At 42.0% G+C, this 15,384-nt stretch overlaps 1 protein-coding gene across 3 annotated transcripts in view; it reads left to right on the top strand.

Annotated features, from left to right (window-relative positions):
- Window positions 1-15,384, top strand: part of LOC134459952 (NACHT, LRR and PYD domains-containing protein 3-like) — a 57,035-nt gene that overhangs the window by 21,640 nt on the left and 20,011 nt on the right. For 2 of the 3 annotated variants that reach the window (XM_063212463.1, XM_063212461.1), the window contains exons 4-8: window positions 510-614; window positions 753-2,600; window positions 8,334-8,507; window positions 11,815-11,988; window positions 14,392-14,565. In XM_063212463.1, the coding sequence (XP_063068533.1) occupies window positions 510-614; window positions 753-2,600; window positions 8,334-8,507; window positions 11,815-11,988; window positions 14,392-14,565 (2,475 nt within the window). Of the gene's footprint in view, window positions 1-130; window positions 230-509; window positions 615-752; window positions 2,601-8,333; window positions 8,508-11,814; window positions 11,989-14,391; window positions 14,566-15,384 lie in introns of all 3 variants that reach the window. The other variant, XM_063212462.1, reaches the window with a different exon arrangement.

The following is a 15,384-nucleotide window of genomic DNA, read 5'->3' as shown; positions in this document are numbered from 1 at the left end:
CTTTTTTCCTTATTTTATTTCTTAATTATTATTTTATTATTTTTTTTATTTTTTGTTGTGTTTTGAAACCATGGTCTATGGTGATATTGCACTAATAACAATACATATTGTCTATTTTTATTATAAATAGGCGACCACCCTCTCATGCACCCACCTGTGTGTCTATGAAGAGTGATCTGTCAATGGATTTAGGCCCTGCTTTTAAAAGAGGAGATTCCATATCTGAACAGTAAGATCAGTAATATATTTACATCTCATACACACACACGCACACACACACGCACACACGCACACCCACGCACGCACTCACGCACGCACGCACTCACACACACACACACACACACACACACACACACACACACACACACACACACACACACACACACACACACACACACACACACACAATGGTGTTAACGTGTGTGTGTGTGTGTGTGTGTGTGTGTGTGTGTGTGTGTGTGTGTGTGTGTGTGTGTGTGTGTGTGTGTGTGTGTGTGTGTTTCACACAGCTCTGCCCGGGTTGAGGATTGCCACTCTGCTGTAGCAAGCCCTTGTGAGCCCTTGAAGAAACCAGAACTCACACTTTCAGGACATTGCCAGCTCAATGATCACAGGTGTGTGTGTGTGTGTGTGTGTGTGTGTGTGTGTGTGTGTGTGTGTGTGTGTGTGTGTGTGTGTGTGTGTGTGTGTCATTAGATTTCATTAATTACCATCAAAATATTTTACTTGACATCAATTCCTGTTACTCTCAGACAGCAAATCCATCATGTGCGGGAAATGCAGCAGAACCACAAGTCTCATCTGCAGAAGAGGTTTCAGTGTCTGATTGAGGGCAGCATAGATCAGGGAAACTCCACAGATCTGAATAAGGTCTACACAGATGTCTACATCACAGATAGGGGGAGGAGAGAGTTCAATGATGAACACGAGGTCAGACAGATAGAGAGAGCTTCCTGGAGAGAAGAAGAACTAGAGAGAGCAGTCAAATGCAATGACATCTTTAAACCTGGATCTGGACAAGACAAACCCATCAGATCAGTGCTGACTAAGGGAGTGGCTGGTATCGGAAAAACGGTCTCTGTGCAGAAGTTCATTCTAGACTGGGCTGAAGGGAAAGCCAATCAGGATGTCCACTTCATATTTCCTTTTCTTTTCCGGGAGCTGAACCTGATGAAGGAGAAGAAACTCAGTCTAGTGGCTCTTATCCAGCACTTTTACTCCAAGATAAAAGCAGAAGAAATACTCACCAGTTCAAAGAACAGAGTAATGTTTGTCTTTGATGGTCTGGACGAGTGTCGACTTCCTCTGCAGTTCAGACACAGTTCAAAGTGTTTTGATGTGACAGAGCAGGTCTCAGTCGACATGTTGCTGACAAACCTCATCCAGGGGAATTTGCTTCCCTCTGCTCTCCTCTGGATCACCACCCGGCCAGCAGCTGCCAGTCAGATCCCACAGAAGTGTATGGACCAGGTGACAGAAATACGGGGATTCAACAATCCACAGAAAGAGGAGTACTTTGGGAAGAGAATCAGTGATGAGAATCTGGCCAACAGAATCATCAGACACCTGAAGTCATCCAGGAGCCTCTACATTATGTGCCACATTCCAGTCTTCTGCTGGATTGCAGCCATCGTTGCAGAGAGAACATCAGAAGAATCAGACAAAGCTGAAATGCCAAGGACTATGACTCAAATGTACAGCCGCTTTCTCATAATTCAGACTAGCATTAAAAATAGCAAGTACACAGAGAGAAAAGAGACTGAAGAAGAGATCATTTCCAAACTGGGGAAACTGGCATTTCAGCAGCTGGAGAAGGGCAACCTGATTTTCTATGACGAAGACCTGAGAGAGGCTGGCATTGATGTCACTGAAGCATCAGTGTACTCAGGGGTGTGCACTCAGATCTTCAGGGAGGAGAAGGATGTTTACAAGGGGAGGGTGTTCAGCTTTGTGCATCTGAGCATCCAGGAGTTCCTGGCAGCTTTATATGTGTTTCTCTGCTTCATCAGCAAAGACAGAACCATGTCTCAACAGCAAACCTCTCAGCTCTCTGCTCTGTTCAGAGCTGCAACACTTCATGATTTGCACAAGACTGCAGTGCTTCTGGCCTTACAGAGTAGGAATGGACACCTGGACCTTTTCCTCCGCTTCCTTCTGGGCCTCTCACTGGAGTCCAATCAGACCCACCTAAAACACCTACTGCCAAAGACCAGTAGCCAATCACAGAGCTCAGTGCAGACAGTACAGTATGTCAAAGAGAAGATAAGAGGTCAGAGTAGTTCAAATAGAATGATCAACATGTTCAGAGGTGAGAGTAGTTCAGACAGAAGGATCAACCTGTTCTATTGCTTGAATGAGCTGAATCAGCATACTGTAGTGGAGCACATTGACAGGGAGGAAGAATGGCTGTCTGTAGAGATGCTCTTACCAGGAGAGTGGAAGACTGACATGTTTAGACTGAAGATGTCAGAAGAGCAGCTGGATAGGTTTGACCTGCAGACGTACATAAAGACACCAGAGAAAGATCAAACTGAACTCCTCAGCCCTGATGATGTTCTTCAGAAGCTGGTGCCAGTGGTCACATCATCCACATCTGCACAGTAAGTAACACACTGTTCTGGTGTGTGTGTGTGTGTGTGTGTGTGTGTGTGTGTGTGTGTGTGTGTGTGTGTGTGTGTGTGTGTGTGTGTGTGTGTGTGTGTGTGTGTGTGTGTGTGTGAATAATAAACTCTGGTCAATGATTTGTATGGGTAGTCTACTTGGCGAATGGGGAAGCTGCGAGGCATTCACTACAAAGACCTGTGACAGAAAAGTTCATGAAAAGGACAGAAATGCCGCATAGCTGCAGACCTACCGAGCCCTTAAAATGACATGTGAGAGTAATGACATGTGAGGTGTATGCGTACCTTAAACTGTAAAGAAACAAGAAAGTTTTGCTTGCGCACAAGAAAGTATGTGGTGCACAAGAGAAAGTATCAGGTTCGCACGAAAATTTCTTCTCGTGACTTCTGGTGGTTACTCTCACTAGTCCTTCTAAGGGCAGTGCAGAAAACACCGGAAAAAAATGTGTATCAATGAGTCACAGCACCTTCTTTATCTTCATAGATTTTGCCACTGAATTTTGGCGAGGAAGTTTTTGGCTTTCACGCTGAGGTTCTTGAACCAATACGTTTTAGAACATGATTTAACAATTCAATGTAGGACCTGTAAAAATGATTCTGTCCACATTGCATTTGGCTAGCTTACGTAGACAAAAGAGACGTTGGCCTTTTTTGCATTGTGTTCTGTGTTGATAATAAAATTTACATTGTTGTCAATCTAGTCAATCAAGTACTACCCAGGTACTTGATAGTAGTGGTCAAAGCAGGAAGGGGGTTGTCCCTGAAGTCAATGACCGTTGCCGTGTCTCATATTATGTCTTTAGTGCATAGTAGGAAACTCTGTACTAGTATGGTACTGGGTAGGGCTGCACAATTAATCGAAAATGATAGAAAATCGTGATTTAATCGTGATATTGAAATCGTGATTTCAATCAGGATTTAATCGTGACAATAGTGACGTGCCTTCGAGTATCCTTGAGGCTAGAACATACTGACAGACAGGTGTTTCTGGCCAGAAATATGTCCACCCAAGTTTCATGCTATTGCATAATTATTACAATTCAGTTTCATTTTGTTCATCCCGCAAATAATTCATTCTTGGTTATATTTCATTTTAAAATAAAATTCTGCAAAAAATCGGAAATCATGATTAACACATTCACTACCAAGTCACGTACAAATACGTTTTGCCTCCCATGCGTTGGCTCCCAAACCGTATAATTACGCTTTTACTTTTTTTTTATTGGATTCTGAATCTACACATTCTAATTCACATTCTGTGTGATTTTCGTAATAATGTGATGAACAGAACTGACATAGATCATGAAAACACCTACAAAGTCAAAACTCCTACAAAGTCAGGATCTGGATATTTCATAATCTGTGCATTTTATTACACACAGTATTTGAGTTTTATTAATAGCGAATCAAACCGTCTCCGACCACTTCTTGATCACGTCACGTCACGTCTCCATTTACTTCCTAGACCATCAAAACAAACCATGTCCTGTCAGCACAACCCTCGCTAGCTAGCCTGTTCCCAAACATATGATGGAAGGATAAGGAGTTTTGCTGCCATCAGGATAGGTGTAAAATGGAAGGTTGTAATGAAAAACAGCATGCAACACAGCAGGAACTAACCTTCTTTTGGGTGAGTACTTTGGCACGTCTACTTTTATCTACTGAACGAAAACTGCCAGTCAAGTGACATTAGCTAGCTAGCATTTCAGATGCTCTGAACTGCCTGACCAGGTGATTTTTGCATCAAAGTAGTTTACTTGGAAGGTACTGGAGTTGTTCTTTGGGCAAGAAAATGCATTTAGACCCGCAATTTAAACTCGGAGAGTCAGAGCGCACCCCTGACAAAAAAGGCTTTATCTCAGTTCGAATGTTCAAAATCGCTATTTTTACCTAAACCAGTGCGTGCTTAAAGTGAAATAACTTCGGAATGAAACAAGCTAGAAACAAACCGTAAAAATATACAGACAGCTGAGTCTTTGGGCTTTCAAACAAGCCCTGACATGTGCCTGTGGGTTGAAGACAAAATATTCGGTGGGTTTTCAAAAAATGACATAAAATGATGAAATTGTCTGGGAGTCTACGGTTGAATTCCAAAAAACGGCTGGTATTGAATGTGTTAATAATCGTGATTCCGATTTTGACCCAAATAATCGTGATTATGATTTTTTTTCATAATCGTGCAGTCCTAGCACTGGGGCAAATGTCAACAGTAGTAACCAGAGTGAAATACATTTCGGAGCCTGAATTATGCAGCAGCATAATTTGCCAGCAGTCTGCTGATGTTTTGGTGTAAAAGCATCTGTCGGCACTGCTTGTAAAATTACAAACGATTTTCATATTGGTAAAATGACCTAAGTTTGATTCAAATTGTTCTGTGATAGGCGGCAACTTCACTTCTGGTACCAATCTGCTGACAACTGTGACGTGATTATGTACCTGTCGACAGTTGTTCCCAAATCAGAGACCACTTATCCTTTTTATAAGTTTTCATGTAATAGCCAAATGTTCTCTTTCCAGCATACACAAGGGCATTTCTATCGTGCATTTGTGCCTGTCTATTTGAGCCTGCATTTTAGCTTTTGATTAGTGGTGGGCCGTTATCGGCGTTAACGTGCTGCGACAATGTGAGGCTCTTATCGCGCGATAAAGAAAATATTGCACGTTAATCTATTCTCAAAATATAGGTTTGGAGTTTGGGTATGCACGTCACCATTGCAATTAATTGACAGACGCTTTCAGACTGCGCTCCAGCCGTTTCTCCTTTCCATCTGTTGCTTCAGCAGACCTACTAAATATGAAGTGTTTGCATGCTGAAAACATTAATCCCTCTGCCGTGGTAGGTGTTGTTTGAGTGCTTTTTCACAAGTGGTAGACTAAAGAGACGTTATTGTTTGAGGTGAAGCATAGAGACATTATTGTGTGTGAGTTGGCTACCAGCCCGACATAGCCTACATTTCCTCAGGCATTGCATGGAACACATAGCCTAAAGAACTTCCAGAAATCTTGCCTGTGCCATAATTGTAAAACATTCCGTGTGATATGCATTTTGAAGGTTGTCAAACTGAAACTGTCAATATCTACTCTCCTGAATGTTTGTGTTGCAATCGCGCACATTTGCGACTCCGTGAGATATTCTCATGTCAAACGGTAATAATTATCGCGGTTGTCGCGCTTGATTTTTTATTTTATTTTTTTGCAAACTGAATTCCTTTTGAGTTGTAACTCCTCTGGCATTCTAACTCTGAGAACAACTGGCAGGTTTAGGTCAAATCGCCGTGTGCCAGTGCTGTAGGTTCTAGATAGCCGGTAGCCTGGCTTTTCTGAGGGCTGCTGTGCCTAGTGCGCGCAGAACTCCTCCCTCTCTTAAAGGAGCCGCTGCTCTTTTTTACAGTCAGTGGCACTCTCTCTCTCTCTCTCTCTCTCTCTCTCTCTCTCTCTCTCTCTCTCTGCCCATTAGAAATGCTGAATTGTTGAGGTCATTTTGTTTAAATAGCCTAAATGCTTGATAGATTTATCTGTATTTGCCTCTACAACTTATAGCGCTGTTCATTTTGAAATGTATATATTTATTTATATTATAACTGTAAATGCTTCCTAACATATTGGACACACTTAACACATTTTGTTTCATCACCAAGTATCAACATGACTATTTTTTGAAAATGTGATGCATTTTGGAAAAAAAAGATGAGCTCTGGTGTAATGCGCCATCTGTCTTAAGAAACCCCAAGGTTTTTTTCGGCATTATTTCGCTAGCGTGCTTATTCTGAATGAGCCATTTTGATATAGATTAATCTAGATTAATCTAGATTAATTTCATAATTACAGTGAGATTAATCTAGATTAAAAAAAATTATCTATGCCCACCCCTACTTTTGATACAGTCCAGAGTGACAGATAAACAGATAAAACCTCCTTTCCGATCCAAACACCGTCAAACACCTTCATCCAAACACCTTCACCTTCACATTCAAGACAAAGCTGTTCCCATATGCTTTCCCCTAGCTTAACTTATATATCATTCTTAACACAATGAGTACCGACGTAATAATACGTTTTTCACGCCGATACATTGTATACCAACAACGTAAAAATATGTTTTGCGTTCAAATGTTATTTCGAATCTACACCCTTCAATGCACAGCATGTGTGATTTTGGGAGCTCTGTGATGGACATAAATGACAAAATTTGCAGTCAAAAGTTTGTGCAAAGCAAAGCTCTCTCTGTAGCCCCTCACCTTGTGGTGTGGTAGCTATCTGGGATGCTGCCGTTGTGCGAGATCAACATAGGGCTCGATTGATTGGGCATGGTTTCTCAGAGTGCTCACCGCACTCATGAATTGACTTGATTTGAAACACCTTGCACAACCATAGCTGAAGTGTTTGAGAATACAATCACGTACAAAAATGAGTCTCGAAGTTGTTTATGTTGGTTTAGTTGATGTATTTACTGTCTGAGTACACTGTATTAGTGCGCTATTAGTTTAGATCACACCGACTGTATGGCACTATAGCTCCATAACATAACACAAAAAATGCATTTATGGTTCATTTAGTGCGGCGAGATGCTCGTCTCGGCCAACCGTAGTGCAGCGTGTCTCATCTAGCTGACATGAACAGCTGTTTATCATGCACCCCAAGTTAATTGAGCCCCACGGTGATCTCAACGCAAATATTATTTCACTTTGCCTTTGTATTACAATCGTTACGTTGATCAGAAATAGAGCAAAAAACAGTGGGTGAGATCTGTTGGATAAAGCCCTGCACGCATCTGTTTAAAAAAGTGCTTGTGGTGAGTGACCAAAGCCCTGAACATCAGACACACGACAGTGAGAGAGATCTGCAGTTTCTTTAAGCAATGCAATTAGACGAGAGAGAGGGGCAGAAAGAGAAAGTGACTTGATGATAAGCAGTAACTGCAAAATGGACTCGATCCTGAAAGTGAATGTCGAGTCAAAGGGGGTGTATTCACAGTGGTTTGCTTTCAGTTGACTCCCCACATTGAGAAATGAGACGACAGATAAAAAATAGGCAATAATGGATTTTTTCGACCCTGTCCATCAAAATAACAGACTATTTAAAAGCCTTGTGCAACCTCTGTACTCAATAGAGATATATAATTGTTTATCATCGGCATAGCTATGAAAGTCAATGTTGTGCTCTCTAATGGCGGAGGCCAGAGGCAGCATATATAGAGAAAAGAGAAGAGGGCCCAGGCTACTACCCTGAGCAACTCCAAAGGGCACATCATATTTGTTGGAAACGTGTTCTCCAATGGCAACAAAAAATTGTCTTCCTATGATGTATGTTTTGAACCATTATAAGAGATGGCCGGATAGTCCCACCCAAGATTCCTGGCGGTTGGCCAGTATTATGGTCAATTGTGTCAATGGCGGCATTAGGCTGAGCGGCAAAACTTTGTCACCTATTATTTAGAGCAGTTTCACTGCAAGGTATTAGTTACGTTGTTTAAATACAAAATAATTTTAATATTTTGTTTATAAATGGGAGGTCTTCTATCTTCTCTCTCATCATCTTCATAGTCTTCTCTGTCCTTCCTCAAGCCATTTCACTTATTTCCTTCTTTCTTTCTAATTTTGTGTGTATGCGTGTGTGTATGCGTGTGTGTGTGTGTGTGTGTGTGTGTGTGTGTGTGTGTGTGTGTGTGTGTGTGTGTGTGTGTGTGTGTGTGTGTGTGTGTGTGTTTTCCAGGCTGCTTAAGTGTAAGCTGACAAAGAGGAGTTGTTCCCATCTGGCCTCTGTCCTGACCTCACACTCCTCACATCTTACATGCCTGGATCTGACTGTCAATGAGCTGTTTGACTCTGGAGTGGAACTTTTATGTTCTGGACTTCAACACCAATACTGCAGATTGGAAACACTACGGTACATAACATTTCATGTAGTGTGTGTGTGTGTGTGTGTGGGTGTGGGTGTGGGTGTGTGTGTGTGGGTGTGGGTGTGGGTGTGTGCCAGGGGTGAAACTAAAGGTTTTTTCCCACCAGTTACTGTGGCAGGTACATTTTAAAATCTACCAGTCACTCACCATTTTTACCAATCAATGTAATAATAACTAGAAATGCACCCAGAGTGTGCAGACCTCCGCCAAGGACGTTCAGTTTGTTTTTAGACACATTAGATAGCCTATTTGTGTGATGATGTGGTGTCATTTATGCAGGTTTATACACCATTGAAAGCCCATTGGGAAACTCCAACTCCCATTGTCATTGTGACACAGCACTCCACAGCACACAAGTGAACACTGCACACAACGAAATTGCATTTATGCCTCACCCTTGCAAGGGGGCAGCCCTCAGTGGCGCCCCATGGGGAGCAGTGCGGTGGGACGGTACCATGCTCAGGGTACCTCAGTCATGGAGGAGGATGGGGGAGAGCACTGGTTGATTACTCCCCCCACCAACCTGGCGAGTCGGGAGTCGAACCGGCAACCTCTGGGATGCAAGTCTGACGCCCTAACCGCTCACCCATGACTGCAATTACTGCGATACCATTAGTGTGGTCAGAGAATTAAACAGTGAAGTTGTAACCAAATTATATCTGTCTTTTTTATAGGGCCTAATTACCATGTCCTTGATTAACTGTGGTCTGTTAACATGATTAACCTTAAATGTAATGAACTGGATAGGTCTACCTTTCCCTCCTTGGCGCTGGCTGCTACCTACGATTAAACTCTTCGTCGTTATTCATTTCTCCACTCGTTCATTATTCATTCATTATTTGTAAAGTAGGCTAGAAGAACCAGTCTGTGTTTCGCATGCTGTTAAGCAAAAGGCTTGCTTTAACTGACAAACTTCAACTGGACAGACGAGACAAGGGTGATTTGTTGACAGGGAAACACTCGGAGAACAATAAACTCCGAGAAAGCTGCGACGATATCCCTCCGAAGGGTGGATTAAAAAATATATATATAGGCCTATATATATATATATATATATATATAGGGCGGTGAACAGTTAGGCTGATGAACAGTGCCAAAGATCCAGTTCACTACATTTAGCCTACATTTGTATGCTACAAACTTCAACTGGACAGACGAGAGAAAGCTGATTTGGTTGACAGGGAAAACACTCCGCGAAAGCTGCGACGATATGCATCACCCTGATTGATTACATTGATTACATTATGTTTTGGTGCTATTGGCCACGCACCTGGCTTCAGCCATGCAGGCACAGCAAATCCGCGCGTTCTGTGTGCATTCTGTCTGGCTTTGTGGTGACTGTCGCAGCACAACTTTGATTAACCTTTCATGTAGCCTGTAGTGAACCGGGTACCTTTCCCTCCTTGGCGCTGTCTGTTATCTGTTATACCACTATTCGCCGTTATTAATATTATCTCCAGCATTCGTGAACTTCAACTGAGCAGGGAAACACTCGGAGAACAATTAACTCCGCAAAAGCTGATTTGGTTGACGGGGCAAACACTCTGCGACGATATGTGTGCCATGTTGTGTATTATTATTATATATCATTTGGTGTGCTATTGGCTACGCAGCCATGACATTCTCACAGACATTAGACAAGACTTGACAAAACAGGACATAACAAGACAAGACAATACATGTATGTTGAGGCTGGTCATTGTTCATCTTTTGTTGAGTAGGGCTACAGATAAGGGGATGAAGGACTTCTTATATCTGTTTTTGAGTGGTAGAGTAACACTGAAGCGTCGACTTGGTGGAAGCAGTTGGAAGTGATGGAGGGGTTGAGAGGGGTCCTCTGTGATCATATCAGTTTTCCTGACAACTGCACCAATGTACAGCTCAGATAGGGAGATTTGAGGTGAGCCCGTAATTTTGATGGCTTGGTTCACTATACGTGAAAGTTTATTCTTGTGTCTAATGCCAATTAAATTGTACCAGGAGGATGTATTGAAGGTAAGGACTGATTCTATCAGAGAACGGTAGACTAGGGTCAGAATATCCTTCCTGACTTGGAATGTCTTGAGTTTCCTAAAGCCGGGCATACACTGTGCGATATTTTCAGTCGTGGGTAGGGCTGGGTATCGCAGCCATGTTCCTGTATCAATTCGATTTAGATTCTTAGGGCTTTTGAATCGATTAATCATGATTCGATTCGATTCGATTAATTCAGGATCGATTCAATCTGTTCCCTTCTTGGTGCCAGGATTTACCCCAAAAGATGCTGTTGCCTATTTTTATATAAAAATGTCAAAGGGCTGTGGCTTGACAGTGTTAACAGATTGCTAATTTGTAATAAGTAGGCCTAGGCCTAATTGACTAATACCTACTGGGCATTTTCCAAAGACCTAATTAAACAAAAAAGAACAAAAAGAAAAAGATTTTAAAAAAATCGATTTTGTGCCCTGTGAATTGATTATGTGAATTTCGCTTCGATTCGATCGATTATCGATTAACTCGATTATTTTACCCAGCCCTAGTCGTGGGTATTAAGCTCCTGCTCACACTGCACAAGAAGATTTCGCAATTTAAAAGTTCATATCTCACGACTCAAGTCCTCACACTATACGAGCCGACGGTCCTAGTAGCTACAGCTACTGCTAAACCAATTCGAAGTCCTAACACACTACACTGTTTGCAATCAAATGTGGGGCATTACTTTCAAAAACGAGGCATAGATAACTTTGTAAATAATTTATTTACAGTCTCTGATACCGTCCTTCCCTTGTAGTCTACCTTACAATCTATGATGCCACCCTCGTAGTCACTACTGTCTGGAGCCCGGAGAATCAGACTGAGGGGGCGGGGCATGGCACGCTTCTTCCTAGCGCCTGGGGCGCGATTTCAAAATAAGAGTACACAGCGCGATCGGACAAAAAAAAAAAATTGAATGCGCATCGAACGTCTAATTTATAATCGTAGAAAATGTTGATATCGCGATTAAAATTGAAATCGAAAAATCGTCCAGGCCTACTCTCTCTGTCACTGTTTTTCTTTCCATCCCTGTATTCATATGCATGTTCTTTCTCTCTCTCTCTCTCTCTCTCCCCCTCCATCCTCATTCCTCCATCTGTTGTGTTGCATGTTGTCTCTTCCTCTCCCCTCCCCCTCTCTTTCCTCCACTTCTTTGTTCTAATGCATCCATCACCCATCTCCCTCATCTCTCTCTTCATGTTCTCTCTCTATCCCTCTCTCTTAGTTGTTGTTGTTCTTGTCCATCTCTTATTCCTACATACGTGTGCTTGTGTGCTCCAGGCTGGTTAACTGTAAGCTGACAGAGAAGTGTTGTTCCCATCTGGCCTCTGTCCTGACCTCACACTCCTCACGTCTCACTTGTCTGGTCCTGAGTATCAATGGTTTGTGTGACTCTGGAATGGAACTTTTATGTTCTGGACTTCAACATCAACACTGCAGATTGGAAATGCTACGGTAAGTGTAATTTCATGTAGTGAATGTGTTATAGGGAGTGTTTTTGTCTTTCTCTCCTCTCTTTGCTTCTTAGGTATTTTGTTCCTATACGGCCCCCATACTCAATTAGTGGCCCGCAAGCCTTTTGTCTGTGGCCCTCGAATAATTCTGAAAAATCAATAAACAATGCTTATTTTGAAATCGTGCCCCAGACGCTAGGAAGAAGGGTGCCTTGCCCCTTCCCCTCAGTCAGTCTCCTTCTGGCAGTCACTAAGCTCATTCGATTTTCCATCAACATCTGCATGCGCATGTAGACCGCAATAGACTCTGGATGAAAATGCTGCATGATCGACAGCAATCATCAATCAATCATCAATCGACAGCATCAAAGTCGTCTGAGCCTACTGGCTGCAGGCTCCAGATATCAGAGGTAGTGTGGTAGACTGCAAGGGAAGTATGGTGTCAGAGCTTGTAAATATATTATTTACAAGGTTCTTTATGCCTCGTTTTTTAAAGTAATGACCCACATTTGATTGCAAACAGTGTGTTGAAGGACTTCGAATTGGTTCAACAGTAGTTGTAGCTAGTTGCTAACACAAATTAAGGCAAATTGTGTTAGAGCTCTGCTTGCAGCTAACTAGTGGTGGGTAAAACCAAAGAAAATGGAATCTTGTACAAGAACGACAACTAGCTGGTGTGGCCAGGAGTGGCACTGCAGCTATGTTATCGCAGCCAAGTAAATAATGAATGGGTGCCAATGGGGCTGTACGCTTCTCTTATAACTATCTGCCCGTGTGATTTTTTCCCTGGAAACAATGAAGTCGCGTTCGATAGATATGAGTAAGTGAAAGCATTTGCCGACACGTTTGCATCTTGTCAAGTGTTAGATTCGTGAAAATGACCCTTATTTCAACTATAGCAATGACATAACACGTGACAATCGACTTTACGGCACTACGCCATTTGTTTTGTAGTTTTAAGTCTGACTTCAGATGTCGATGTGTTTAAAGTTATGTTAGGATTGTTGCAGACACCTGTTATTTATTGCATTTAAGGTGGTGGAAAAGCGGCATGTGTACATGGGGTAAAGGAAATGACTGCGCTCATCCTTAAGAATTTGGGCACCTTCAATTAACATGTTGGACGGTGGTGGGGGTTGAGGTGTGTGACCGTAGATGTCTCTGCTAGGAGGATCAGTCAGAGTACGTCTCTCGTCAGCTCTGGTCGTGAATAGTCGCAGAGATTCCTCAGCCAGCAGGTATTAGCCGAATGCTAGCGTGTTGCAGGACAAAACTAACACGTCTTTGGGAGAACAAAGCCATGTCAGGAACCTTTAACTTCACTTCTAATACAACTTCCATGATAAGGTACAGAATGTGCACACATCTTTACAAACCAGAGAACAGAATCGTCACAAATCCCTGCTGAGCCATTTAGCCCAATAGGCTCCCATTCATCTTTTACTTGGCTGCGTGCGCCAACGGGGCTATAATGGGAGCCAATGACAGACGCCTATCTCATAGCTTAGAACATTTCTGGTAAAACTAATTGGTTGATAAACTTTTCACACTTTTAAACAGTCCCCAACTAGTTCGTTTTGAATGCTAACCCCCTCTTAAGACTACAAACAAAGTTTTGAGCAACTTGAAGATTTATTATTGGCTGTTGCATTTAATCAACATTGCATCAAATGTGCCATTTTCTTGTTGACAAAACCTGAGGTGTCCTCCTCTTTGCTGGGTCCATATTACGGGAGGTTGGAGTAATTTGGAAAAACTGCCCCTCGGGGACTTTACTTCTCTTCTATATACTATATGTATTGATTTTAACTTTTTTCTATTTTATGCTTTATTTCATGTTTTTTTTAAATATTTTATTTCATTATTATTACTTTTGTTTCAATATGGTTGTTAATCTAACTATTATTATTATTATTATGTTCCATCCATCCTTTCCTCCATCTGTCTGCATGTTGTATCTGCATCTCCATCACTCAGCACAATCTCTCTCTTTCTCCATTCCTCTCTACGTGCTGTGCTGATTTTGTTCCATCCTTCTTTCCATCACCTATGTATCTGCATGTTCTCTCTCTCTCTCACTCACTCTCTCCATCCTCATCCCTCTATCTCTTGTGTTGCATATCGCTTCCCCTCCCTCTCCATCTCTCTCCCTCTTCCACTTATTCTATTGCATTCTTCCATCCTCCATCCCTCACTAATTCACCTCCCTTATTTCTCTTTCTCTCCTCCATCTCTCTGCATGTTGTTTCTTTCTCTCTTTTCTTCATGACTGGTTTCTTCTTAATCTTTTTTTCATCCCTTTCTTTTTACACATCACATGCTCTTTTCTCTTCCACATCTACTCTCTCTATCCCTCTCTTTCTCATGCTCTCTCACTCTATTCTTCTCAACACCTGTGTTCCAGGGTGGCTAAGTGTAAGCTGACAGAGAAGAGTTGTCTCCATCTGGCCTCTGCCCTGTCCTCGCAATCCTCACGTCTCACACATCTGAACCTGGCCTACAACAATCTGTGTGACTCTGGAGTGGAACTTTTATGTTCTGGACTTCAACATCAACACTGCAGATTAGAAACACTATGGTAAGCAACACTATGGTAAGCAACTATAGTAACCATCACTCTCTGACTCTCTCATCCCTCCATCTCTCGTGCTGCCTGTTTCTCTCTCATTCGTCATTCCTATCCTTGTTCTACTGCATCCATCCATCTTTCATCCATCAACACTCTCTCCCATCTCTCTCACCCTGAATCCCTCTTTCTTTGCTGTGCTTGTTTTTGCAGTGCTTGTTCTAGTTTGTTTTAAGTGAAGTAGAGTACACACACATGGGTCATTCTACGTTTCCAGTGCGCTTTTGGCGAATGCAAAATGTCAATTATCAGGGGTTTTTTTTCAAATAAATGACCTAGATGTTTCCATAGTGTATATATTTAACCCCTTAACATTCCTGGCGATTTGCCTGAAAAACGCCTGAAAAGGCGTACCCAAATTGAAATTGTAACTGTACCTCAGCCCTTTGTGCTATGGACAAAATAAGACCACTTTTGTAAAGCAGACATTCTCTAGTTTCTTTACATATAGTCAGATCCACTGTAAATTCTTCTGGTGAAATCTGTAGATTAAGTAATTATTGTAACTTTTGATAATTTTTGACCCTCGCCTAGAATAAATAAAATGTACATCTATGAAACATACCCTTTACCTTGAGGTAAGGGGTTACAGACAGAATGAAACAAAGGCAACAAGTCCTAAGAACTTACATTTCAAATTTCATAACAAAATCTCAAAAGGTGGGCTCTCTACACCATTTTATATGTGGGTATGCCTAGGCGTTTTTGCAAGGTACCATTTGGAGTCTCCAAATGGACACTTTTGGAGACGTACAGGTATGTTGATGGAAA

The sequence above is a fragment of the Engraulis encrasicolus genome, chromosome 12, assembly GCF_034702125.1.
Source record: "Engraulis encrasicolus isolate BLACKSEA-1 chromosome 12, IST_EnEncr_1.0, whole genome shotgun sequence".
Taxonomy (NCBI): Eukaryota; Metazoa; Chordata; class Actinopteri; order Clupeiformes; family Engraulidae; genus Engraulis; species Engraulis encrasicolus.
The sequence above is the reverse complement of the archived record's forward strand: the minus strand, read 5'-3'. Positions and strand labels throughout refer to the sequence as shown.